Source organism: Crinia signifera, chromosome 8 (assembly GCF_055691185.1).
Source record: "Crinia signifera chromosome 8, ASM5569118v1, whole genome shotgun sequence".
Lineage (NCBI taxonomy): Eukaryota > Metazoa > Chordata > Amphibia > Anura > Myobatrachidae > Crinia > Crinia signifera.
The window spans coordinates 135,173,070-135,195,886 of NC_139224.1; the positions used below are offsets into that span (position 1 = coordinate 135,173,070).

Genomic DNA, 22,817 nt, shown 5'->3' on the forward strand with positions numbered 1-22,817 from the left:
CGCAGCCACTAGGGGGCTCTGCTGTCACTAATTTTAGTAACGCATTGAGCGTGACTGACTGTCAGTCCAGTTTGGATGCTTTTTTTTAATGAGATATGTGGCATTCATTTAATAATATTGAATTATTTGTTGGACATCTGTGTTACATGTGCTTTGGTGTTTTTCCGTTTTTGTTGACACTTGTGACTTTAGAGACACGTACTGATATTTTATATGATTTGTTTGTGGTCTGTTAGGTGTTTGAGCAGAGAGGGAAGCTGCAGGAACTGGAAGAGCTCCTTAAGAACCTAGGAACCGGTGATGAAGCCGTGACAGATCAGGGCTTTGAAGAGCGGCTTAGGGAGGCTGAGAAGGCCGTCAGTGACCTCCTTTTGGATGCACAGGGCAGCAAAGGTACTATGTTTTCTCTCTCCCTTTTGTTGCCTCTGTGACTACTACTTCTTGCTGCTAACTGCTCACTGACATGGGCCTGTTTTGTCTCAGATGTAGATCAGGGGATGCTGGACCGTCTTGCAGAGATAAACGCCACGCTAAGTTCCCAGCTGGAGCGCCTGCAGAATATCAAAGACATGATCCGTGAAACCGACAAACAGGCGCGCGAGGCTCGGGATCGTGTGGAAGGCACAGAGCTCATCATTGAGTCTGCAAGGCAGCAACTGGAGCGAGCCAAGGTGGCAATAGCTAATGTGGTAAGTACCCAAGGGACAGTTGGGGGTGAGGTTGAGTTTAGGATGCAAGCATGGGCAGATGGGTGCAAAAATATTTACTGAATATTAAAACTAAAGATGTTTACTGACACGTTTGTTCCATTGTTGGGAAATCTGGCCCGTCCTGTCTGCCACTTGTGCTTTGTCCCACCATCTTTGTTAACACGCATGAAGAACAATGCCGTAAAGTACTCGGAGGATGCACTTACTATAGAGTTACCTTTTGGGTTCTGCAATGAGAAATACCACTGTTAAGTTTCCCACTGACATCTGCTACAGATACCGGATACAATCATTGTTGTGCTTTTTTGTTTTTTAGTCCATCACTCCACCACAGACAACCGGTGATCCTAATAACATGACACTGCTGGCCGAAGAGGCGAGGAAGCTGGCTGAAAGGTGAGGGACACCTGTCTTGTTGTTTCTGTGCAGGGTAAATATTGGCTGCTTTATTCTTACACTGCAATTTAGATTTCAATTTGAACACACCTCACCCATATCTAATCCTCTCGGCACATGTTACATCTGCCCCACCTGCAGTGCACATGGTTTTGTCCATTTGCAAAAATTGCAGCCTTGCCAACAGATCTGAACCAGGACCAAAGTACGTCATAGTATGGGTGACCGAACGGCTCTATCAATGGATTTCATTGTCTGGGGCACAATATAAGCTGATCACCCCTCAATCTCTCAGTATTAACTAGAGCAACTTTTCTTCTCTGAACCCCCCTTCATATTCACCCCTTGGACAGCTGCACCTCTCACACATAGTAGGTACTGTGAGTTTGTAGGAGATGGTACAGAGAAAAGATATCCCATGAGTTACCGGTAGTCATTTTTGTTTATTTTTATCTTCTGTAATTATTTGGCCATTATTTTATCAAGCCATGGTTGTAGCAATGGAGGAGGGAATTGTTACCAGTCGAGAACCCCAGGGATCTGTACTTGGACTAGTGCTTGTTAATATCTTTATTGGTGACATTGCAAATGGTTTTGAAGGGGAAGTGTGCCTTTTTGCAGATGACACGCATGTATGCCATAGTGTAGACACACCTGGGGGGATAATACAAATGAGGATCTAGGTAAACTTGAGGAATGGTCAAGAATCTGGCAACTACAGTCTAATGCCCACAGGTTAAATATAGGGCATTATAATGCAAACTACTGAGGAGGAAAGGAATCTAGGAGTCCCTACTTCAGGTGACTTAAAGGCATATAAGCAATGTAACAAAGCAATGAGGAAAAAGTCAGATGCTTGGTTGCATAGGGAGAGGAATCTGCAATAGAAAGAAAGACGTAATAATGCCACTGTATAGGTCATTGAAACAACCTCATCTAGAGTACTGTGTCCAGTTCTGGAGGCCATATCTCCAGAAGGATATAAATACATTACAGACGGTACAAAGAAGGGCATCTTAAATGGTGCATGGCCTACATCACAAAACCTACCTGGAAAGACTGGAAAAACTTATGTAGTCTGACACAGAGAAGAGAAAAGGGGAACCCATTACAAACTTTCAAATGCGTCAGTGGCTCTTAAAGAGGTACAGTACATTCATCAAAGAGAGAAGTATAATAACACGAGGACATGCACTGAAGGGAGGTAGGTTCATAGAGAGGATAGTGTATGAGTGTGGTTTATATAGATTTATGTATATACTTATGAAGAACTAGGGAATAAATATGGTGGAGGTTACCCTGAGGTTAAAAAAGGTGCAGACTAGATGGGCCACTGGTTCTTGCCTGCAGTCAAATGGTATGTTTTTATGAAACGCCAGAATCTGTAATTATCCTACATTTGAATGTGGTACAAAAAATTTCTGTCTCTGAATAACCCAGCTGGCTGTGTCTACAGACATACACAGGAAGCTCGTGATATTGAGAAGGCCGCCAAGGATGCAAATGACACCGCAAATGAAGCCTACCGCCTGTTACTAAAGACTCTGGCTGCAGAGAACCAGACGGCCTCTGATATAGAAGAGCTGAATAAGAAGTAAGTGACTGAGACAATTACGACCGTAAAGGACTGAAGCCTTTTGCAGTGCTCTTCAGAGCTGCAAGGTCATTGCAGAAAAAAACCTCACGCGGTTGTATTTTCTGTTTTGATAAGGTATAACCAGGCTAAGGAACTGTCCCGGGAGCTGGAGAAGCAGGCCGGCAAGGTGCATGCGGAGGCTGAGGAGGCAGGAAACCGGGCGCTCCAGATCTATGCCAATCTCACCAATGCTCCTAAAATTGACACCACAGCTTTACAGGTACGGGGAGGCCTGAGGCGGTTTTTGTGCGTGGATTACAGTAAGGAGAGTTCAGAAGTACAAATGCTTTGTTATTATGAAGTTAATAATCAGTCTCAGGCATGGGTCGCTGCGGGAATTCATATAGTGGGTTTCATCCCTTTATAACCTGCTGAATGAGTTCTCACAGGAGCGGTAATGGGTCAATGATTACCCTTCATAGTACTATGGAAATGTGCTGCAATAGACTGTTAATGTGTAACAATGCTACTACAGACAAGCAGCAAGCGTTACAAATGTTTATTGGACCCAGAACAGAGTGCTGGTGTCCAGCCACAGCAGTTATTGCTGCAGATATTAATAATACACTGAGACGTGAAAGTGCATAAATAGATGTCCAGGTATTCAGGCAGTGTGCAGATGAGGACATCCTTGGCATTAGCAGTGGTGCCTACTCACAGTAGCTTATCGGAGGTATTGTAACACTGACCTACTGTATAAATGGTCTTCCCTTTGCCCCAGAACGAGGCTGGAAAGATCCAGAAAGAGGCAGAAGAGTTGGACCTGCTGATAGACAGAAAGCTGCGAGACTACGATGACCTGCGTGAGGACATGAGAGGTCGGGAGATGGAGGTCAAACGTCTGCTAGACAAAGGCAGGAGTGAGCAGCAGGTGGGTCCAATCCCCATATATTACGTAACTTCAGCATCGCATACCGGACACACCTATTCAGCATGTGCAGAACAAAGTAAGAAGCTTTAGATTTGTTAACGCTTCTAAAACTGAAGTGGTATGTTGCCTATAGCAATAGAATCTGGTTGCTATGGGCAACACATACTACTTGTATGTTTTAGAAGCTTTAGTAAATCTACTCTTGAAATGGGTTTGGTGTTGCAGTTCTGCCAGCAGTCTCTCTTTCAACCAAAGGTTGTTCCGCTTCTGCATAATGTTGTTCTGACCCATAAAACATCTATCAGGTATTCCAGCCTTGAAATCTGTATGTTGTCTAAAATGGCCGAATACTGGAGTTCTGCGGTGATCACTGACAGGATTCTTTTGCCCTTCTGGCACATGGTCTATGGAAGATGACCCTCATTGGGTAGTGCACCCTGGTCTATGGTGGTGTATAGCTCGGCCTTATTGTCATCAGCTCATCCTTTTCCCAAGTTCTATGAGGTGGATGATATTACTTCAGGGTAGAGCTGCTTTTGGCAGGAAAGTCCTACAGACGGCTGTTATTACTGTGGTAATAATGACCTTTATTTGGTGTTGTCCCACTTGCTGCTTGTGTTGGTGATACTTGGTCACAAGTGTAGCCATGGGTACAGCGCATTGGCATAGATGACTGCCAACTGTAGATAATGGCAGATGTTTGCTGGAGGCAGCTGGCAATGTGAAAGCCTATGGTCAGGCCTACTGTAGTGACATCATTTGAACAATTAAAAATACTTTATTGTATATTATGGCCACCACGTACAATAATATTGTGAGGAATATAGGTGTGGGTATTTTTTGTTTGTTTTGGGGGGGGGGGGGGGGGGTATATGACTAAAGTATTCTATAATGTTTGCAAAAGCCGCTATTTAATCTGTTGGGCACATGTCCAGATGCTTGTTGGCAAATGTCACCTGAAATTTGACCTCGATTTCATTGTATTATTTTTGAGGATTACAAAATATGCAAATGACTACACTACGCTGACGGAGCTCGTTCTCTTCCACCTCTCCACACACTGCAGACTGTTAGCGCTATCAGTATGTTGGTTTGCAGCTGATGTGATGTCTTATTCACCTCTTTATTCTCTATCTAGACGGCTGACCAACTGCTAGCCCGGGCAGATGCTGCAAAAGCCCAAGCGGAGGAGGCCGCAAAGAAAGGTCGTACCACACTGCAGGAGGCCAACGATATACTGACCAACCTGAGAGGTAATATTGCAGGACCTGCGCATCTGTGTGGATGTTTAGTAGGAGAGCAGTAGAACACTGAACTGGGATATCTGTGAACTTTGCCCTCCGTACCCTGATTATAGAATGGTCAGTGCCAACGTGCTGTAATTGTCTCTCCTTCAGATTTTGATAAGCGAGTAAATGATAATAAAACCGCAGCTGAAGCGGCCTTGCGGAAGATCCCCATCATTGCCCAAACTATTGCTGAAGCCAACAACAAGACGCGCCAAGCTGAAAGTGCCCTGGGAAATGCCAACGCTGATGCCAAAGGGGCTAAGAGCAAAGCCGAGGAAGCAGAGCAAATTGCTAATACCGTCCAGAAGGTAGGCAATGTACTAATACACATGTTAACACATGGAATCCCAGCACTTTGTCCCTCTGTGAGTGTCCACAACACCCACAGAGGGAGAATAAATTAGTGTGCCGAGCGCAGCGAGCCCGCAAGGTGGGGGGGTCGTCGTCGTCGTCCCTTGTCGGGATTTCGGCATCAGGATTTTGACCGCCGGGATTTCAAACCAATCCTGACAAGTCCTCCTCTGTAGCTGGACACCAGTGTGGGCCTTGTGACATACAGAAATCAGAGTTCCCCGGGGTTTAGCTTGTGGTGGCAGAGCCTGGGCATAAAACGAAGGCCGGTCTGAGAGCATCCGTTTCACTAACCACAGAGCATTATTGTGTAGTACTTTACGGCAATGAAAATAAACCTGTAACCCATAATAGAAATTTAGGGTTCGGGATTTTTCTCAGGCGCTCACAGGGTTGCAGCTGGTGATGTATCGGCTGGGTCTAACCTTTAAGGCCCAAAGTTTAGAAATGAAGGAAAAAAGAGGGGTGATACACCACAGTATAGCGCTACCCTTATCGGGACACCACCGTGACGGAAAAAATATGTTAATACTTCCCTTTCTTTAAGTTCGAGTGTATTTCTTCCGATTTCTGATAGGATGGTTCTGTCCAATAGACTCCAAATATGTATTCCAGATGTATATATGGGAATAAAGAAAAGACAAACAAAAGACCACTGGTTTTGTATCTGGCGTTATATCTTTTTCTTTTTTGAAATATTATGTTTGTGAGGCTTGAAATCAGTGCGTACCTCACTTACATAATATCAGATATGGTCAATCATATAAAGGTATCTTTAAATTCATTGCGTAGCGTACCCGTACTCACGATGTAATGGCGATGTAGACACGTATCAAGGTATCTTTTCCAGAATCTTGTGCCAAAAAATGTATTTATTGATGCAAGTACAATACAGAATAAAAGGTAAAAATGGTGCTGGAGCGTGGCAGGTTCTTAAGGTGGCTAACAATGTAAACAGAAATGCTTGGTCCGGACAAGACAAAAAACTGGTCTTTGTGCCAGACACTCAAAGACCACAGTTTTCTGGAAAAGATACCTTGATACGTGTCTACATCGCCATTACATCGTGAGTACGGGTACGCTACCCAATGAATTTAAAGATACCTTTATATGATTGACCATATCTGATATTATGTAAGTGAGGTACGCACTGATTTCAAGCCTCACAAACATAATATTTCAAAAAAGAAAAAGATATAACGCCAGATACAAAACCAGTGGTCTTTTGTTTGTCTTTTCTTTATTCCCATATATACATCTGGAATACATATTTGGAGTCTATTGGACAGAACCATCCTATCAGAAATAGGAAGAAATACACTCGAACTTAAAGAAAGGGAAGTATTAACATATTTTTTCCGTCACGGTGGTGTCCCGATAAGGGTAGCGCTATACTGTGGTGTATCACCCCTCTTTTTTCCTTCATTTCTGTAACCCATAATGCATGCGATTTGGCCACTTTTCACCCAATTTCTCCGCCCAATCCATCGGAATTAGATGAAGTCGGCCAAGATCGCATGTGTATGGCTTCCTTAACCCCAATGGACATGAACACTGACTGGAAATATAGAGACTTCGCTAAAACACACGTAAAGTAAATTCTTTCTTTTAAAAGATTAAAGCCATTTTGTTCAGCAATCAGGTTAAGCATATGCCATGTACTTAGTGGTGATGTTGCCGGTAGCAACCAGTGAGACTTGGTCTATCACTTTCTAGGATGCAATAGAGAAATGATAGCTAGAATCAGTTTAGCTGCATCCACTTTTCATTTTTTGAAGTTGTAGTAAATCTACCTATGAAAGCGATGTTGCAGGTAGATCTTGGATTCTTTAAAGTGGAATAGGATTCATGGGGTATTCAATTCTGGATTCCGACTGTTGGGCCAACCCGATGGTCGGAATCTCCTGGACTGTTTCTGACTACATCGACAGTAGGTGTTTATTGTACGGAGTGTCAGAAAGTCCGCAAATTGTCGGATATGGCCACGGATTGCTTGAAAGCAACCGTGAATTTGATAATCCCCAGCAGTTTCCAGCAAAACAGATCTGACTTTAAAAAAAATCAGATCTGACAGCCTTCATTGCTGTCGGTAACGGCAGCATTGAATATCGGGAAATATCTGCACAGATTGAATCCCCCCATAATACTCCAGAAGAAATACAATTGTTGAATGGACGGGTTAATACGTTATCTGTCCTCCATATTGCAGCCTTTGGTTGTACCTCCTGCTTGCATGTTCTCCAGGATGAAAGTGACTGTCTTCTGACTGCACACATCTGTTCTGTGTAGTGTTTCCCAGCAATGGCATGCCCTTCCATCTAGTCATTATCAGCTTAGGAGCTGCATCTGCTATGTTCAAAGCTAAAAGACAGCACTTATGTAATTGCATGCTTGAAGACAAAACCTCAACAAAAAAGGGAAGACATTAGCCAGGTTTCAGACGTTGAGTTTACGGCTTTAAAAGCATAAATTAGAGGAGATTGCACAGCGTTGCAAAAATGTAGACAGTCAATCTCTACTGTCAAATTGTAGAAAGCCATATGGATGCTGGATCTAAGCAGATATGGTTTCAAATTATAGGTTAAAACAGATAGACAAAGTAAAGAAAACTAGTACCAGAAATGTGCGTGTACCAAATTAGGAAACCTACATGTGGGGGAAATGTATCAAGTGAGGGTGTGGCCTATAGAAATCTGATTCTAGCCATCCTTTATCTAGTACATGGGCAGCACAGATTATGCAATGGTTAGCATTACTGCCTCACCGCACTGAGGTTTTGGGTCCACTTATACCTCTTTCACATTGCATATGCCCCAGGGATTTGGACTTGGTTCCGGCCCATTAGCGACCCGGTATTTGCGCTTAAGCATGCCCTGTCAACACCCGGCATATTGCTGGGCACTCATGTCAGGGAGGGGGGCGGGGCAGAGGAGGATGAGGCAGCACTGATGCTGCTGGCTCCTTCATAGCAGTGAACAGGATCCGGGTCACTCGACCTGGGTTTCCCATTCAGACTGCCAAGCAACCCGGGTGGACTGGGCAAAATCCCGGGGTCCGTCTGGGATATTTGTGTGGTGTGAAAGGGTTGTGTGTGGAATTTGTCATTTGTATGTGTGGGTTTTCTTTTTTCCCATAATTCAATTACATACTGCTAGGTAAAAAAAAAAAAAAAAAACTAGTGTATTTGTGTACATTTGATAGGGAATTTATGGGTTAATGTATGAAGCAGTGATACAAGAAGTGTACCAGTGCCCGTGGCAACCAATCAGCATTGAAGTAACCTTTCTAATTTGCATAATATAAAATTATACAGAGTAGCTAATTGGAAAAGTTGCCTATGGCAGCCAATCTTCTCACTGCTTCCGTACATTTTCCCCATAGACTGTAAGCTTCACTGGAGCAGGGACTGATGTGAATGGGCAAATATTCAATTTGGTCATTTGTACCCTTATGTCCTCCCTGAAGCCTGTGGTGAAGTGACATCATGGTAGCGTGACCAGGTCCTGGAGTACCAGAAATATGATGTAGCAGCAAATGAAACAATCACACAACTTCCTAATTTCCTTAAGACATTATCGTGCAGTCTCGTTATTTTTACTTTGCTTACAGATGTGCTGCTTATGTCATGTATTCTTTAGAAGGAACCTTATCTTTGCTCCTTATTACATTGAATAAACTGATACTGGTTGCATGATTTGCTTATTGAAGAGTCTCAGGGCTGCGTATAATATGTGACTTGAGCCTCTGAGCTAATTTTTTTGTCCTTTGTAATGCACAGAATGCTGCAGCAGCCAAAGCCGACGCGGACAAGACGTTCAAGGATGTCACCAACTTGGACGGAGAGCTACAGGATATGCTGCGGCAGCTGCAAGATGCAGAAGACCAGCTGAAAAAGAAGCAGTCAGAAGCGGACAATGACATGATGATGGCTAATATGGTGAGTATGGCGACAGATGGGCCATTAGGGGGCAGCTACATGGGGCATGACAGCAGTATATAATGTCCCCTTTTTCCTCCAGGCCACCGATGCAGCCCAAGAAGCAGAAGACAATGCCAGGAAAGCAAAGAACTCTGTCAACGGCGTTCTCGTGGTGATCAATGACCTGCTCAATCAGCTCGGTAATCAATCTGTTATTGCTCTATTTGGTTATATGTGTATGTCTGTATGGGTATGTACAGGCTTTCCTAATACCCCTTTCACATAACAAAACTAAATAACCCCGGTTGGAGTGTGGTGTGAAGGGGCCATGTTGTATTTTCGGGTCCAGCTAACCAGCAATCTGACCCAGGATATAAGCAGTATTATTCCAGGGTCAGACCCGGGTTGCTGGTCCTGTCCCGGGTCCTATTCATGTCTATGGAGGAGGCAGCATTGCCTCAGTGCTGCCTCCTCCCCAGCCCCCACCTGACGCTCCCGGGTGCGACACAGCATTTGCGATGTGAATGGGATATAAGAGGGGTGGGGGGAAAGGCTACCACAATATATAGTTCTGGTCACAAATAAACACGATCAAAATGAAAGAAAGTTCTAAAACATGCCTGTCACCCTGTGGCACGTCCCGCATACCCTGACACTTGTCAGGGCATGCTGGGATGTGTAGTTTCACAATACCTGGAGCCGCACACTGTCTAAATAAGAAACAGAGCCCTAATTCGCATGTTGTTATTTGTGGTAGTAACAGGCACATCAGGGACTACTGCACTAAACACTTATATATGCGTATATATGTAATCTTGTCTAAATCTGATAAATAACATCTAGAAATGTAACAGACAGGCTGAGCCATTATAAGGAATAAAGGGGTACATGCATGGAACATGTGTCACTTCAGTGCACCCCGTCCAGGAAGGACAGGAGAGGTGTGCTCTTCCTACACAGACCCTGTAATATTCTGTTTGTGTTGTACAACAGGGAAGCTGGATACTGTGGATGTAGGAAAGCTGACAGAGCTTGAAAGGACACTAGACAATGCAAAAGGCCAGCTCCGTGACAGCGATCTAGATCGCAAGGTGGCACAGTTGGAGGAATCGGCACGGGTGCAGGATGCAGCGCTTCTCTCCTACCAGCAAGACATTGACCAGATCTTGAAAGACATCGATAATCTAGAAGACATTAAAAACACTCTTCCTCCTGGTTGCTACAACACCCCCATCATTGAGAAACCCTAAAGCCTTTGGGAAGAAAGGGAGGAGATTAGCCACACTTCCTTCCTCACCAACCTCCACGTTTGGCTGTGAAGTGCCTTATTACTCACCCACCCCAGACTGTATGTCCTACACACCGTTCACTCCATGCCCTCCAAATATTGAACTTTTATGGGGGCTGTAATTGGAAATGTATTACTTCACCTGAACTCTCTACCGCCATACTGTGTGTGTACAAGAGGCAACCTCCAGAATTTGCTGTTCGTCCTACTGCAGAGAGAAATGAAGGTTTCTTGGTGAGAGGAACAGCAGTAAGGCGCCTCTCCACATGTCCGTATAAGACCACTGCGACATCCGGGGGGGGGGGGGGGGCTCTGCATTTTTAGCCAAGGGACAGTTTCTAGCAGGGGTTGACCACTTCAGTATTCAATACATTCAAGTGCTCTGTGGCACCGAAGTGGTTAATAAAGCTATGCTTTCAGCCTTCTAGAATATGAGGGCCTATCGCCCCACAAGTCTGCGGGATAAATGTTCCTTGTATACACTCCTCTTGCCTTCCATTCCCTTTGACTAACCAACCGCCCAGCTTCCTGCCCTTGTAGCGTAACCACCCAGCCAGTATTATCCCCAACAGCGCAGCGCCCTCACAACAATAAGGGCAGGGGCTCCTGTTGCTTTGCTGTATAGAAAGGGTCTTCGAACGCAGATACATCTACTGTGAGCTGTTTTATAGAACGGTAAGCTGCCCTGAAGTATTGCTGTAATTCTGGGAACAAAGCCGCTGGGACGGTCCCTCAGATCACCACATGTAACCGTGTGCATGGCGGTCCTAGCGTCTCGGAACTGCACAGCAAGAAAGAGATCCACCCCCCAAGTCCGGCAGTTCACGGCACAGTAACAAAGGGAATGTGTGATGTCATTCTTATGCTCTGGAAAGGTTTCACCCACCGTAAAGTCAGTAACTCATGATAGCTAACGGCCTTATTCAAACTTTGTTTCCCCCCCATGAAAAGAAAATCCACTGGAATATTGTTTTTAAAGCAGTAATTTGTATATAACTTTACCATAGTTTATATGTTGGCAGCATCAGAGGAGGTGTTTATATCCAGTCCATAGTTATATATTTGAGATTTCTGCACTCTGTAGTATAGTAGATTATTATTTTATTATTATTGATATGGCCACTTGCTGTTCAGAACAAAGGAGGATCTGTCTATTCACATTTGCTTTATACTACATGCCTTATCAGGTGCCATACCGAACGTGTTGCAGGACATTTTGTATTGCATATTCCAAATGACCGTTTCCATGTCCAGCCAGCCAGCCAGCATGCACAGAACATTGTAGTTGAGGGTCACTCTGACACTTTACATAGAGGCAAGTAGGCCAAACTGCCAACCAAGTAATGACTTTTATTCCTTTTACACAATTATTTTAAACCGTTTCCTGCAGAGAACCGAAACCCACTGCTTATATATTACATTTAACATATTAATCCGTACTAGAGCAAGTTCAGTCTTGAGAGTTATTCATACACCGTAAAATCGAGACAATGCATATTACGTTTTATTTGTCCTTGGTAAGAAGAAGAAAAACACTGTAGTTAGATACATGCCCATTGTAATCTGATTAAAGGAGACTATTTCATTGGTATGTGGCTTGTGCCAAGCATTCTGATCCCAGTCACCTATCTGAAATAAGACAACCAGTCCGTACAGCTGTAACGTATGTTGGCATACTACTTGTCAAGCTGTCATTTTCTCCTCTTTGGGTATTTTACAGGCATACGGAGGGGCATAAATTACCGATTAGCAACAAGCGTGATGTTGCACATATGAACAAACATTTCATTGACATAGGGTTCGATCTGTAGCTAGTCTCTCATAAGCTAATCGCAGACAAGATTTGTATCCGCCAACTTATTAGACACTTGGGAAATAGGTGCTTGTTCATGCTTTACCTCCACAAAACTGGCTTTACACCCGTCCAGCATACTGGTCATTACCCATGGGTGCTATACGCTCATGCAGTGTATCAGTACCCATGGGTAGCCATAATGCTGAATGGGCATGGAATTCCTAAGTGTAAAATAAGCAGACGAACAATGCTTGTGTGTGCGTACGGTTAGCCACACCGTTCTGAGAAATGATACCTCTGTTACACCTGGTCTTTCTATACAGCCATCCCGCTTCTGAAGGACGCACTCCATACTGGCTCCCCAGTGCGTGTCGGGGAGAGATGTTGGAGGGTGCACCCCTTTTTATTGACACTGGTGCTATAAATGGTTTTTGAATTTGCTTGATTCCTGTGAGTGTTTTTTTTTTTTGTATCCAGATTATAACACAAGTTGAATGTCTATTTTGTTCCTGTCTTTATCTTATCTCTGTAAACTCATTTCTGGGGGAGTTGGGGCCAGACTGAGGGAGAGGGAAGCTCTTTTATAGCTGATGCTTCTTTCCGAGCGGTCCTGGTTTTCCTCTTCCTCCCAGTCATCATTTCCTCTGGCTAACCGCTTCCCCAGGAGCATCACAACTACACACCCCTCTAGGAGGAAAGACCCTTCTCTGGGGTTACAGCACAAAGCTACAGCTACCCCCTCACTCCCTAACTTGTGTCTGTCTGTCCTCTGTCTCGTGACACCTTGTAGCAGCCTCGTATGTTATCCACTGCCGAGGGCCCTTCGGAACCGGAGAAGCAGCAATCCCACTGTTGCGGAAGCTCCTGTGCGCCCCTTTGCTCTCTTGGTTAGCGGTGTCTAATATTGGACTTCTAATGGACAACGGACTGCTGCGAGGGGAGGGGCAGGGGGTCATCTGTGGTCATCCTATTTTTTTTTGTCCAGGGAAGAAAGGGGTTCAACAGAACACAACACCTTTTTTATGTATAAAACAGTATTTCTTATTTATAATAAATTGAATATTTGTAACCCCTTACACTACGGAACTTTGTGTTTTGTTTTTTCCATTTTATATTTTATTTTAAATTTGATTGCAGTCATGTTATCTGTTAGTTTTCAAGACATATTTACTAAAATACATTTTCATATATTGCATGCGCTAGATATCCGCTTACTGACACGAGTGAGTCACCAAGTAATGGTTCCTGCTTATGCTGGTGACCTTTACTGGACACAAGACCACAGATTACTGCTCAGCCATCCAGTATTCACTCGGACAGTGGAACACTTCTACTTATGCAGATGTGCATGGCAATACCTGCAGGTTACATGGATATAGATTAAAGTATACCACATGGATGTAAATATATTTGTTATGGCTTACAGGCCCTAATGAATGTCAGGATGATATGGTATTATCAAATTATTTTCTACTATACAGATATGCCTGCATACACCTATCCTCGAACCCACACCAAGTAGCCCTGTTTGGTGCGCTGCAGACTTTTTTTTTTCACATTTTCCTAAAATATGCTGTTGTGTACTAGGTATGTATGATTCGGAATAAAGTTGCTGTTCGTAAGGTGGACATACACTACTGCGACTTCTCCCAGCAGTGCCTGGCCATCCCATCATCCTTGAGCCACCTGGGACCTTTCCCAGTGGCAGAATTGCATGAGACATATAGCGTGCCATCCTTTTGCATGGTATGTACCACATGCAACCCCATTCCCCACCACTGGGAGGGGGTCAGACATGCAAGCAGGTCCGACCTCCGGATCCGATTCGCATGGAGCTGCGCATCGGAATGGATGGGATGTCACACATGCATTTTTTGGACTATTTCTCGACCCGGCCTTTCGGAATCGGGTAAAATCTGCCCAGATCACATAAGTGTATGGGGGCTTAAGTGTCTTTAGGGACAAAATTCAGGAAAAAGTCTGCCAACTGGCTGATTATATACAGTACACACACCGCGTGGATGGGAGGTCTCCTAAGAGTTCATGACCCAGCCATTCTAGAGTATCATATTGTTTGTAAAGGACAACAAACACTGTGCAAGATATATAGATATATTTAATTGCAGGTTAAATTGTTCTTTAAGTTCTTAAGAGTTGGAGAGCAACATTCACCAAAGAACACACATAACCCAGTCAATGCTATGTAATACCGTGATGTGAACTGTGACGGTAGCTTGTCAAAAACCAAATCATCTGACGAGCAGTGTACATTTCCTTCTACGTGTGTCTGGCAACTCCATTCTGACATCATTATATAAAGTGCATTGCATAAAATTGTCACTTGTCAGCTTTTTTTTTAGACACTGGATGTGCATTTAGAATGCAAACAACCAATCAGCAGGAGTTCTGATACAATTCTATAAAGTTACATTACATAAACCCCCCAGCGAGTTAAAGCAGCACCATGACAGGCAGGGGCGGATCTAGACTTTTCTTCTAGGCGGGGGGGGGGGGGGGGGGGGGGTTATTGACCCTCCTCTTCCCAGTCCCAACTCCTCCCCTTCCCAGTCCTGACCACTCCCCTTATAGGTGTATGTATACTGGCTATAACTACAGTAACTGCATATAGGTATACTGGCTATAATGACGTATACAAAAGTTTAATGTCCCAACAACAACAAAAAATAAACACACACCCATGGGTAAATGTGTATAATAAGTAAAAACAAAAGGAGATCGTACCAGTCGCACAGGAAAGTAACGTGTAATTTAAATGAAGACCCCTATTACTTATGATCACAATAATGTGTAAATGTAATTCATTATAATATTCGGGCGAGGGGGTGCTAACACGGGACACGAATTGAAGACCTTTTTTAATAAGAAAGAGAAGAGTATTACTATGTGGTGCACTTGGGAGAAAATAAATAAAATATAACTTTTATTGGAGTTAAATGATAAGTTGCGAAATATTGACTAAAAAACAAACAAGTAGGACACAGACAGTATAAACAAAAAGGATACTGAATCCTCGCGCAGTGGATCCCCACTGCTAAGCCTTCCCCAATATGTTTTATATGAATTCTCTTTATGGCTAGCGTTACCAAGAAATCAATGCAGATGTATACTGTGTTGGAAAAAATGTTATTTTATATATCCTGTGTGTACCACTCTTTTACCGACATGATCATGGGAAGTCATCCCTATATAATCAAATAGCTTGTCTATTGAATGGTAACTAAGAAGTATTTATGATTACGATACAGTATACAGTGGGGGCAGATAGTGCTTCCAATCTCGAGTGAATCTCGAGGCTGTGGGCGTGTGTCCACTGGCACTGGCTGGATCTCACTATACCGGCTGGTTCCACGTGCGGACAGACGTACCAACACTGGAGCGCTTGGCCGTTAAGGAGACCAGCCGTCACCTGTGGTTCCCGCTATGTAGTGAAGGGAAGGACCGGGATGTCAGGCTGCTACACCTCCGGTCAGTCGTGCACTTTGGAAGGGAAGCTGCGGTGAGTGGCGCCAAGTACACACGGCAATCTCCCATTGTCATACCCAGCATAGGCAAAAATTTACCAGGGACTGACCAGATGCACGCACTTTCCTGCTACTTCTCCATCCACTGCTCTGTCCTGTCCCAGCAGAGACTGATCTTCCTGCAGTCAGGGAGAGAGAGGCACCAGGTGAACAGTCCCCTATTAAGGTGACATGGCAGCGGTATGTGTGTGCAGTGCATAGTGCCCTGCACCCCCGCTGTACACACATCACACAACGTGTAGTATTAAGGGCCCCATACATCAGCAATTATTTGTGACAATTTTCAGATATAGAGATGATTGCCACAATTAATTTTAGATGTGTGGGCTCCCCCTTTTGGCAATCCCAATCAGAATCGCCAATCGATTGCTTAATCAGGTTTTTAAACATGTTTAATAATCTGGTATTATCTGCAGATCTTTTTTAAGGGCCCCATACATCAGCAATTAATTGTGACAATTTTCAAATATGTAGATGATTGCCACAATTAATTTTAGATATGTGGGCTCCCCCTTTTGGCAATCACAATCGCCAATCGATTGCTTAATCAGGTTTTTAAACATGTTTAATAATCTGGTATTATCTGCAGATCTTTTTTATATGTGTGGGCATTCCCAATTCGTCGTCTTCATGTATTTACATTATGAACAGCTGAAATGACAATCGATTGGGGCAATTTCCAGATATGAAGATGCAATTTCCAGATATGAAGATGGAAAAATTTGCCGATCACTGAAATAAATCTGTAATGTGTGGGCAAAGTCAGATAGATTGTAAAATCCATTTATCTGGCCAAAATATCCCTATATCTGAAAATCCATAAATTGTGATTGCTGATGTATGGGGCCCATTAGATGTGTGGGCATTCCCAATTCGTTTTCTTCATCTATTTACATTATGAACAGCTGAAATGACAATCGATTGGGGCAATTTCCAGATATGAAGATGCAATCTTTAGATGGAAAAATCTGCCGATCACTGAAAAAATCTGTAATGTGTGGGCAAAGTCGGATAGATCTGAAAATCCATTTATCTGGCCAAAATATCCCAATATCTGAAAATCCATAAATTGTGATTGCTGATGTATGGGGCCCATTAGCCAGGTCAGCGATACCCGCACAGCCCAGCGCGCTGCATGTAGCACCCCAGGTCCCCTGCATGCCGCGCACACCAACTGCCAGCCATTGGCCATGAGGGGAATGAGCCCTGTGTAGCAGCAGGTGCAGGGACCTGTAATCAGCAGTACAGGGTGGCACACAGCTTGGAGACGGCAGCAGTCAGCGTGACAGCGCACACACAGCCACTTCCTAGTTCCCCGATCATCCCGACTGCCTGTAGTAGACCAGGCAGCACACAGCATGGAGTGAGGCTGTTGCATACCTCGCTGCTGCTGCTGGCTGTCCGGGACGGCAGCCAGCGTGAGGACCCGGGGGGGGGGGGGGGCACTGCCCCTTTCGCCCCACCCCTGATGACAGGTAAGACTACTGCCAGAAGAGTGGGGGAATACAGAGCCGCTGTTGGTGTAAGAGTTGTAAGCCGGTTCGTGGGTGTGGGCATCATGTAATAGCTCAGCCCAAGGCTTCATAACTTGATGTCTGCACAATGTTCTCTGCATTATAGGGACGGGCAGGTTTGAACAGCGCTCTCCTGGGACAAGTACAGGGTGTTTTTGCTGTAGTGTATTTATTTAGCGCACTTCTATAAAGCTGAAAATAACTCCTCTCATGTCTGAGCAGATCTTTATAAGAGGACAGACTGGCAGGGTAACTAAATAACCCAAAAAATAAAATCAATTATTATTATCGTTATTATTTCTTTAATTTAGGGCTGCATGTCGCAGGGGCAGTGACATGATGTGAGGAGGGGAGATACATGATGTGCTGTGCTTTTCTAAGAAATGAAGGTACTTGTTTCCTAGAACGGCACCCAGCTATCCTCCGTACGCTAACGTAGGGAAATCGCAAATTTTTAATGTCATTTTTTTCAATGCTCTGTGTGCCCCAGGGCATCGCATCGCATTACATCACACCTCCCGCAACATCGCATGCGATTTTATAGGGTGTGCGATGCCATTACAGTACCTATACAATGATATCATTGTATGTCCTAAAAATAGGTTTTACGCACCCCCCACTATCCACGCCACCCTGAAGCGTGGCGAGCGGCGGCGGAACGCGTCCTCCAACCTTTTCATACCCCCACTATCCACGTCAGCATGGAGTTGATTTTATATAGTGTGGTGAGCCCGAAACGTGGTGAGCGGACGCGGCTTACTTTACATGTATTCCGCGTCCGCTCGCTACGCTTCGGACTCGGTGGCTCACTGCGCTCGCCACACTATATAAAAGCAAATCCACGCCGACGTGGATAGTGGGGGTATGAAAAGGTCGGAGGACGCGTTCCGCCGCCGCTCATCACGCTTCAGGGTGGGGGGTGTGTAAAACCTATTTTTAGGACATACAATCATATTATTGTATACATAATGTAATGGAATCGCACACCCTATAAAATCGCATGCGATTTTGCGGTAGGTGCGAGCAGTGAATAAATTACATGTAAAAATCGCATCGCATCGCATGGGCCATTTTAGTGCCGTGCGATGCGATTTTTTCATGTAATTTATTCACTGCTCTGTGTGCCCCAGGGTATCGCATCGCACCTACCGCATCTACATGTTGGTGTGCTCTTAAAGCAGTAGTGTGGGCATCGGTGATCCAAATAGCCTCCAAACTCAAAAGAGATCGAAAGCAATTCCTTGAACGTGCTTGGAGGCTGCCCATAAGGCTGACCCATCTGATAGAGTGCTTTTTAAGCAATTAAATGATACTAGAGACAAGGTGAACAGACACTTTCTCTCTACGGTACAGTGTAATATTGCTAGACTGAACCAGAAGTTCTACCTCCTCAGTGACCGGGCAGGTAGAATGCTGGCCAGAAAGCTGAGAGGCAAGAGGGCTAGGGAGAGGATACATATGGTCCACTCGGAGCATGGCACGAAGGTCAATGATCCAAAAGACATCGCGAATATTTTCGCATCATATTATTCTAAGCTATACAACATGAAGGAGGATCCCTCTACGCCCCAGCCTAATGCTGAGGGGATGAGGGATTTCTTTGATAAAATCTCCCTCCCTTCGCTCTCTGCAGAGACATGCCTACCTCTCAATGCTCCTTGGACTTCTGAAGAGGTCCAGGGTGCTATTGATTCTTTTCCTTCTGACAAAGCCCCGGGACCTGATGGTTTCCCATCAAATTTCTACAAGACATTTAAAAATCAGCTGGCCCCGATGCTTGTGAAGCTTTATAATGGGGTCTCAGACACTAAGTTTTTCCCACCTGAAATGCTTGAATCCCGCATCGTTACAATACCCAAACCTGGCAAGTCCCCTTCTTCAGTCCAAAATTATAGACCCATTGCGCTACTTAACACTGACTTGAAACTATATGCTAAATTGGTTGCTAATCGAATAAGCCCTCTACTCCCATCCCTCATTAAAAGCGATCAAGTCGGTTTTGTGGTAAACAGACAGGCCCCTGATAACACGCGTAGGGTAATTGATGTCATAGAACACTGCTCAGCAAAGGAGACCCCTCTCCTAGTTCTCTCCCTGGACGCCGAGAAGGCCTTCAATAGACTCCATTGGGGCCTTATGATATTGGCCTTGGAAAGATTCAGCTTCCGGGGTCGGATACTAGATTCTATTTTGGCCCTCTATACTTGCCCCTCCGCTAGGGTGTTCTCTAACGGCTGTACTTCAAGGAGTTTCCAAATCACCAACGGCACTCGTCAAGGGTGCCCACTTTCCCCCTTGATTTTTGCATTGGCCATTGAACCCTTGGCGGAGCACATAAGATGCGATGATTCAATCCGAGGCCCATCAATTGGCAACCTATCCCACAAAATTACCCTTTTTGCCTATGATGTCCTACTATGCCTCCTGGATCCCATTCACTCCCTTCCTGCTCTGCATAGAGTTTTACAGGATTACTCAGAGGCCTCTTATTATAAACTCAATACAAGCAAGACGGAGGCTCTCCCTTTGGGCCTTCCTCCGGATGCGGTCGCTGAGCTGAGGAAATCATATAATTACTCATGGCAGTCTAACTCCTTAAAATATCTAGGAATACACCTAGCGTCTGGAAAGCACGTTATTCAGTGTAACTATAACCCCGTGTTGAAGGCATTTTTGAATGTAATCGGTGATTGGATGTTGCAAGACGTCTCTTGGCTTGGGAGAATCGCTGCGGCCAAAATGGCGCTGTTACCAAAATTAATGTATCTCTTTAGAGCCATCCCAAGGCTCCCTCCCAGATCTGCACTTCAAAAATGTAACCAGCTCCTAGCTAAATATGTCTGGAGAGGGACTAGACCTAAGATAGCTCAGAAGACGTTAGTAAGACCTAAAGAGTTTGGAGGAGTGACCTTCCCAGATTTAGATCTCTACTTAGCTGCCTGTGTGCTAAACCATATTAGAGACTGGACTGCGCCTAATGTCCAAAAGCCCTGGATGACTCTGGAGAGTTCCTACTCACACCCTGTCCCTTTAGCTGACCTCTTATGGCTCCCTCCTTCGGTGTCACGTCGATATGCCTCTCGGTGCCAATCTATTCAATCCTCTCTAGAGATCTGGCACAAATTAGTAGAATCTACGGAAAAGGCAACCCTCCCAGCCCCCCCATTTTCACTCAAGGCCCTTAAGGTACTAATCCCCATCCCTCAGCTAGATAACTGGATCAACCTAGGCATATCCACATTAGGAGACTTATTCATAGAAGACCAGTTCAGATCTTTCTCTGACCTGCAAAATAATTTCAATATCTCAAAGCGAGATTTCTTTATTTATTTACAACTCAGAAGTTGGCTTCAGGCACATTTATACACTCCAACTAGACCCCCTTACTTTCCACCTAGCCTCAAAAAACTTATCAGTGCTCCCTCCCATAAAGGAGGAATTTCTAGGTGGTACACTCATCTTCATCCCCTCCGGGATGGCAGCAAAGCTCCTCCCCAGCTGAGCTGGGAGAGCGATTTGAACAAGATCCTCACTGAGGAGGAATGGGATGGGGTATTTAGTTCCTGCTTTAAGATTTCTCGATGCTTACATCACTCAGAAATGTTCTTTAAGCTCATTCACAGGGCTTACTTCACCCCAGAGAGGCTTCACAAGATCTGGCCGACTGTCTCAAACTTATGTTGGAGGAAGTGTGGACATGTGGGAAATATTTTCCACATATTTTGGGAATGCTCTGAATTGCGACCTCTCTGGGCAGAAGTATTTCAGCGGCTGAGTTCCATTTTAAAACGTCCCATCTCACCAGATCCTGCCCTAGCACTGCTAAATATTTTCCCTCCCTCTATGACTATGGCTGATAAATATGTTATTGGACATGCGCTGATTGCAACAAAAGCTGTCATAGCTAAGCAATGGAAATCTGATGCAGCCCCAAATATAGACTCCATCCTTAAAAAAGTCCATAAGCATTACCTATTCGAAACATCGGGGGCTAGTTACTCCAGTGCCCCTAATTCAATACATATGAAATGGTTTGGCTGGTCCCTCTACTGTGATGAGGTGGGCCGTTCAAAATTGATTAGTGACACCTTGGATCTGTCTACTCTGGTCTCTTAGACCCCCCCCCCCCCCCCCCCCACAGGGTCTAGCAGTCATGGCTTATGTCAGCTCTTACTATACCTTATCACATCTACATCTGTGTTAGACAATATTTGTATTTGTTCAGCTACTGGTATGTACTTTACAATGTTATTTGCCCATACCTATGAGAATGTTATTGTATTTGTATCTTGCTACAAACATGTTGGCATTATTGTATTTTCTATTCCCCCTCCACGCCCCCCCCCCCCCCCCCCCATGCTCCCCTTTCTCTTTTTTTTCTGTACCGCCGCCCCACGCGGGGCTCGCTGTGGTTGCCATGCTTCGGGATGGTGTGGATACTGGGGGTTACATCTCATTGTAAGCACCCATCTCATGGCATGGGTGCTTGTACAATTGAAAATCGAATTGCATCGCATCGCATGCCGCAATATTCCAGGGAGATGCGATGCTATGAGATTTTTAGGAGCCCATACGATGGAAATCGTGGGTGCCGTTCTAGGAAACAAGTACCGTTTGTTTTTAAAGGAAGAAACACTGCGGGATCTGTGCATATTGCTAATACAAAAGGAGACAAGCATGGTCACTGGGGTTGTTGGAATTAGAGGGGGGGCATAGCCTAGTGGGAAGGGGTGTGGCCTGTGCTTGTAGCACTGCCGTAAGGCCACATCCCCATTTTCGCCACTGTGGGGGCATGCCCAGCAGCTACGTGAGCTGCTGACTATGCCCCCAGCCCCTCTGGCTGCAGGGATAGATGCTGTGCGCATGCGCACAGCATCTCTTCATGTGTGACAGGGGAGGAACTCCCGAATGCCCCTCCAGACGCGGGGACATCCCAAAAGATTCCTCTCAGATGTAGCAGTACACATCCACGCTTCTAGGGGCCACGTTCACAATCTCTTTTCACAATCTCTCCATATATGGAACTAGCCACGCCCTATGGTAGGAGCATGACACACCCCCTCAATGGGGCGCGGTGCAAAATTCTATTACTAAGTATAATCTCCTTGAAACTATTTTTCAAAAGTAGGCAAGAATGCATATAGTAGTTATGTCCCTTAGAAAGGATGTGGTTATGAACATTTACACTGGGTAAGTAAATAATAATGAAAGCACAGTATTTGTTGCTATGTGAGACACAACATGCTGAAGGCTAGGCCTGCCAGTGACACTAACGCCCATTTCTTGTTTCCCTGTATGTTTTTGTGCTGCCCCAGGCCAGTCTGGGCTGAGAGGGAGTGCCGCACCGCAGAGCAGCTTCCTTTCCCTGCGGGTATATTTTGTGGTTCAGCCAGGCATCATTCCAGTGACCTCTGCAGCAATCAGTACCTGAGGAGTCTGATTCACAAGCGGTTTCCTGTCTCAGCCCCACTCAGCTGTATCACTCACTATGTTATCTCAAATTCAG

General features: G+C 44.8%; 1 protein-coding gene across 1 annotated transcript in view; it reads left to right on the forward strand.

The window, feature by feature from the left end:
* The window catches only part of LAMC1 (laminin subunit gamma 1), a 102,567-nt gene extending 89,236 nt beyond the window's left edge, over nt 1–13,331 (forward strand). Inside the window, exons 18-28 of the mRNA XM_083157210.1 lie at nt 237–393; nt 484–689; nt 1,027–1,106; nt 2,563–2,700; nt 2,818–2,962; nt 3,464–3,613; nt 4,752–4,866; nt 5,011–5,210; nt 9,032–9,190; nt 9,273–9,372; nt 10,166–13,331. Coding sequence (XP_083013336.1) covers nt 237–393; nt 484–689; nt 1,027–1,106; nt 2,563–2,700; nt 2,818–2,962; nt 3,464–3,613; nt 4,752–4,866; nt 5,011–5,210; nt 9,032–9,190; nt 9,273–9,372; nt 10,166–10,422 — 1,707 coding nt within the window. The 3' untranslated portion in view covers nt 10,423–13,331. The remainder of the gene's footprint in view (nt 1–236; nt 394–483; nt 690–1,026; nt 1,107–2,562; nt 2,701–2,817; nt 2,963–3,463; nt 3,614–4,751; nt 4,867–5,010; nt 5,211–9,031; nt 9,191–9,272; nt 9,373–10,165) is intronic.
* The last annotated feature ends 9,486 nt before the right edge of the window (nt 13,332–22,817 follow it).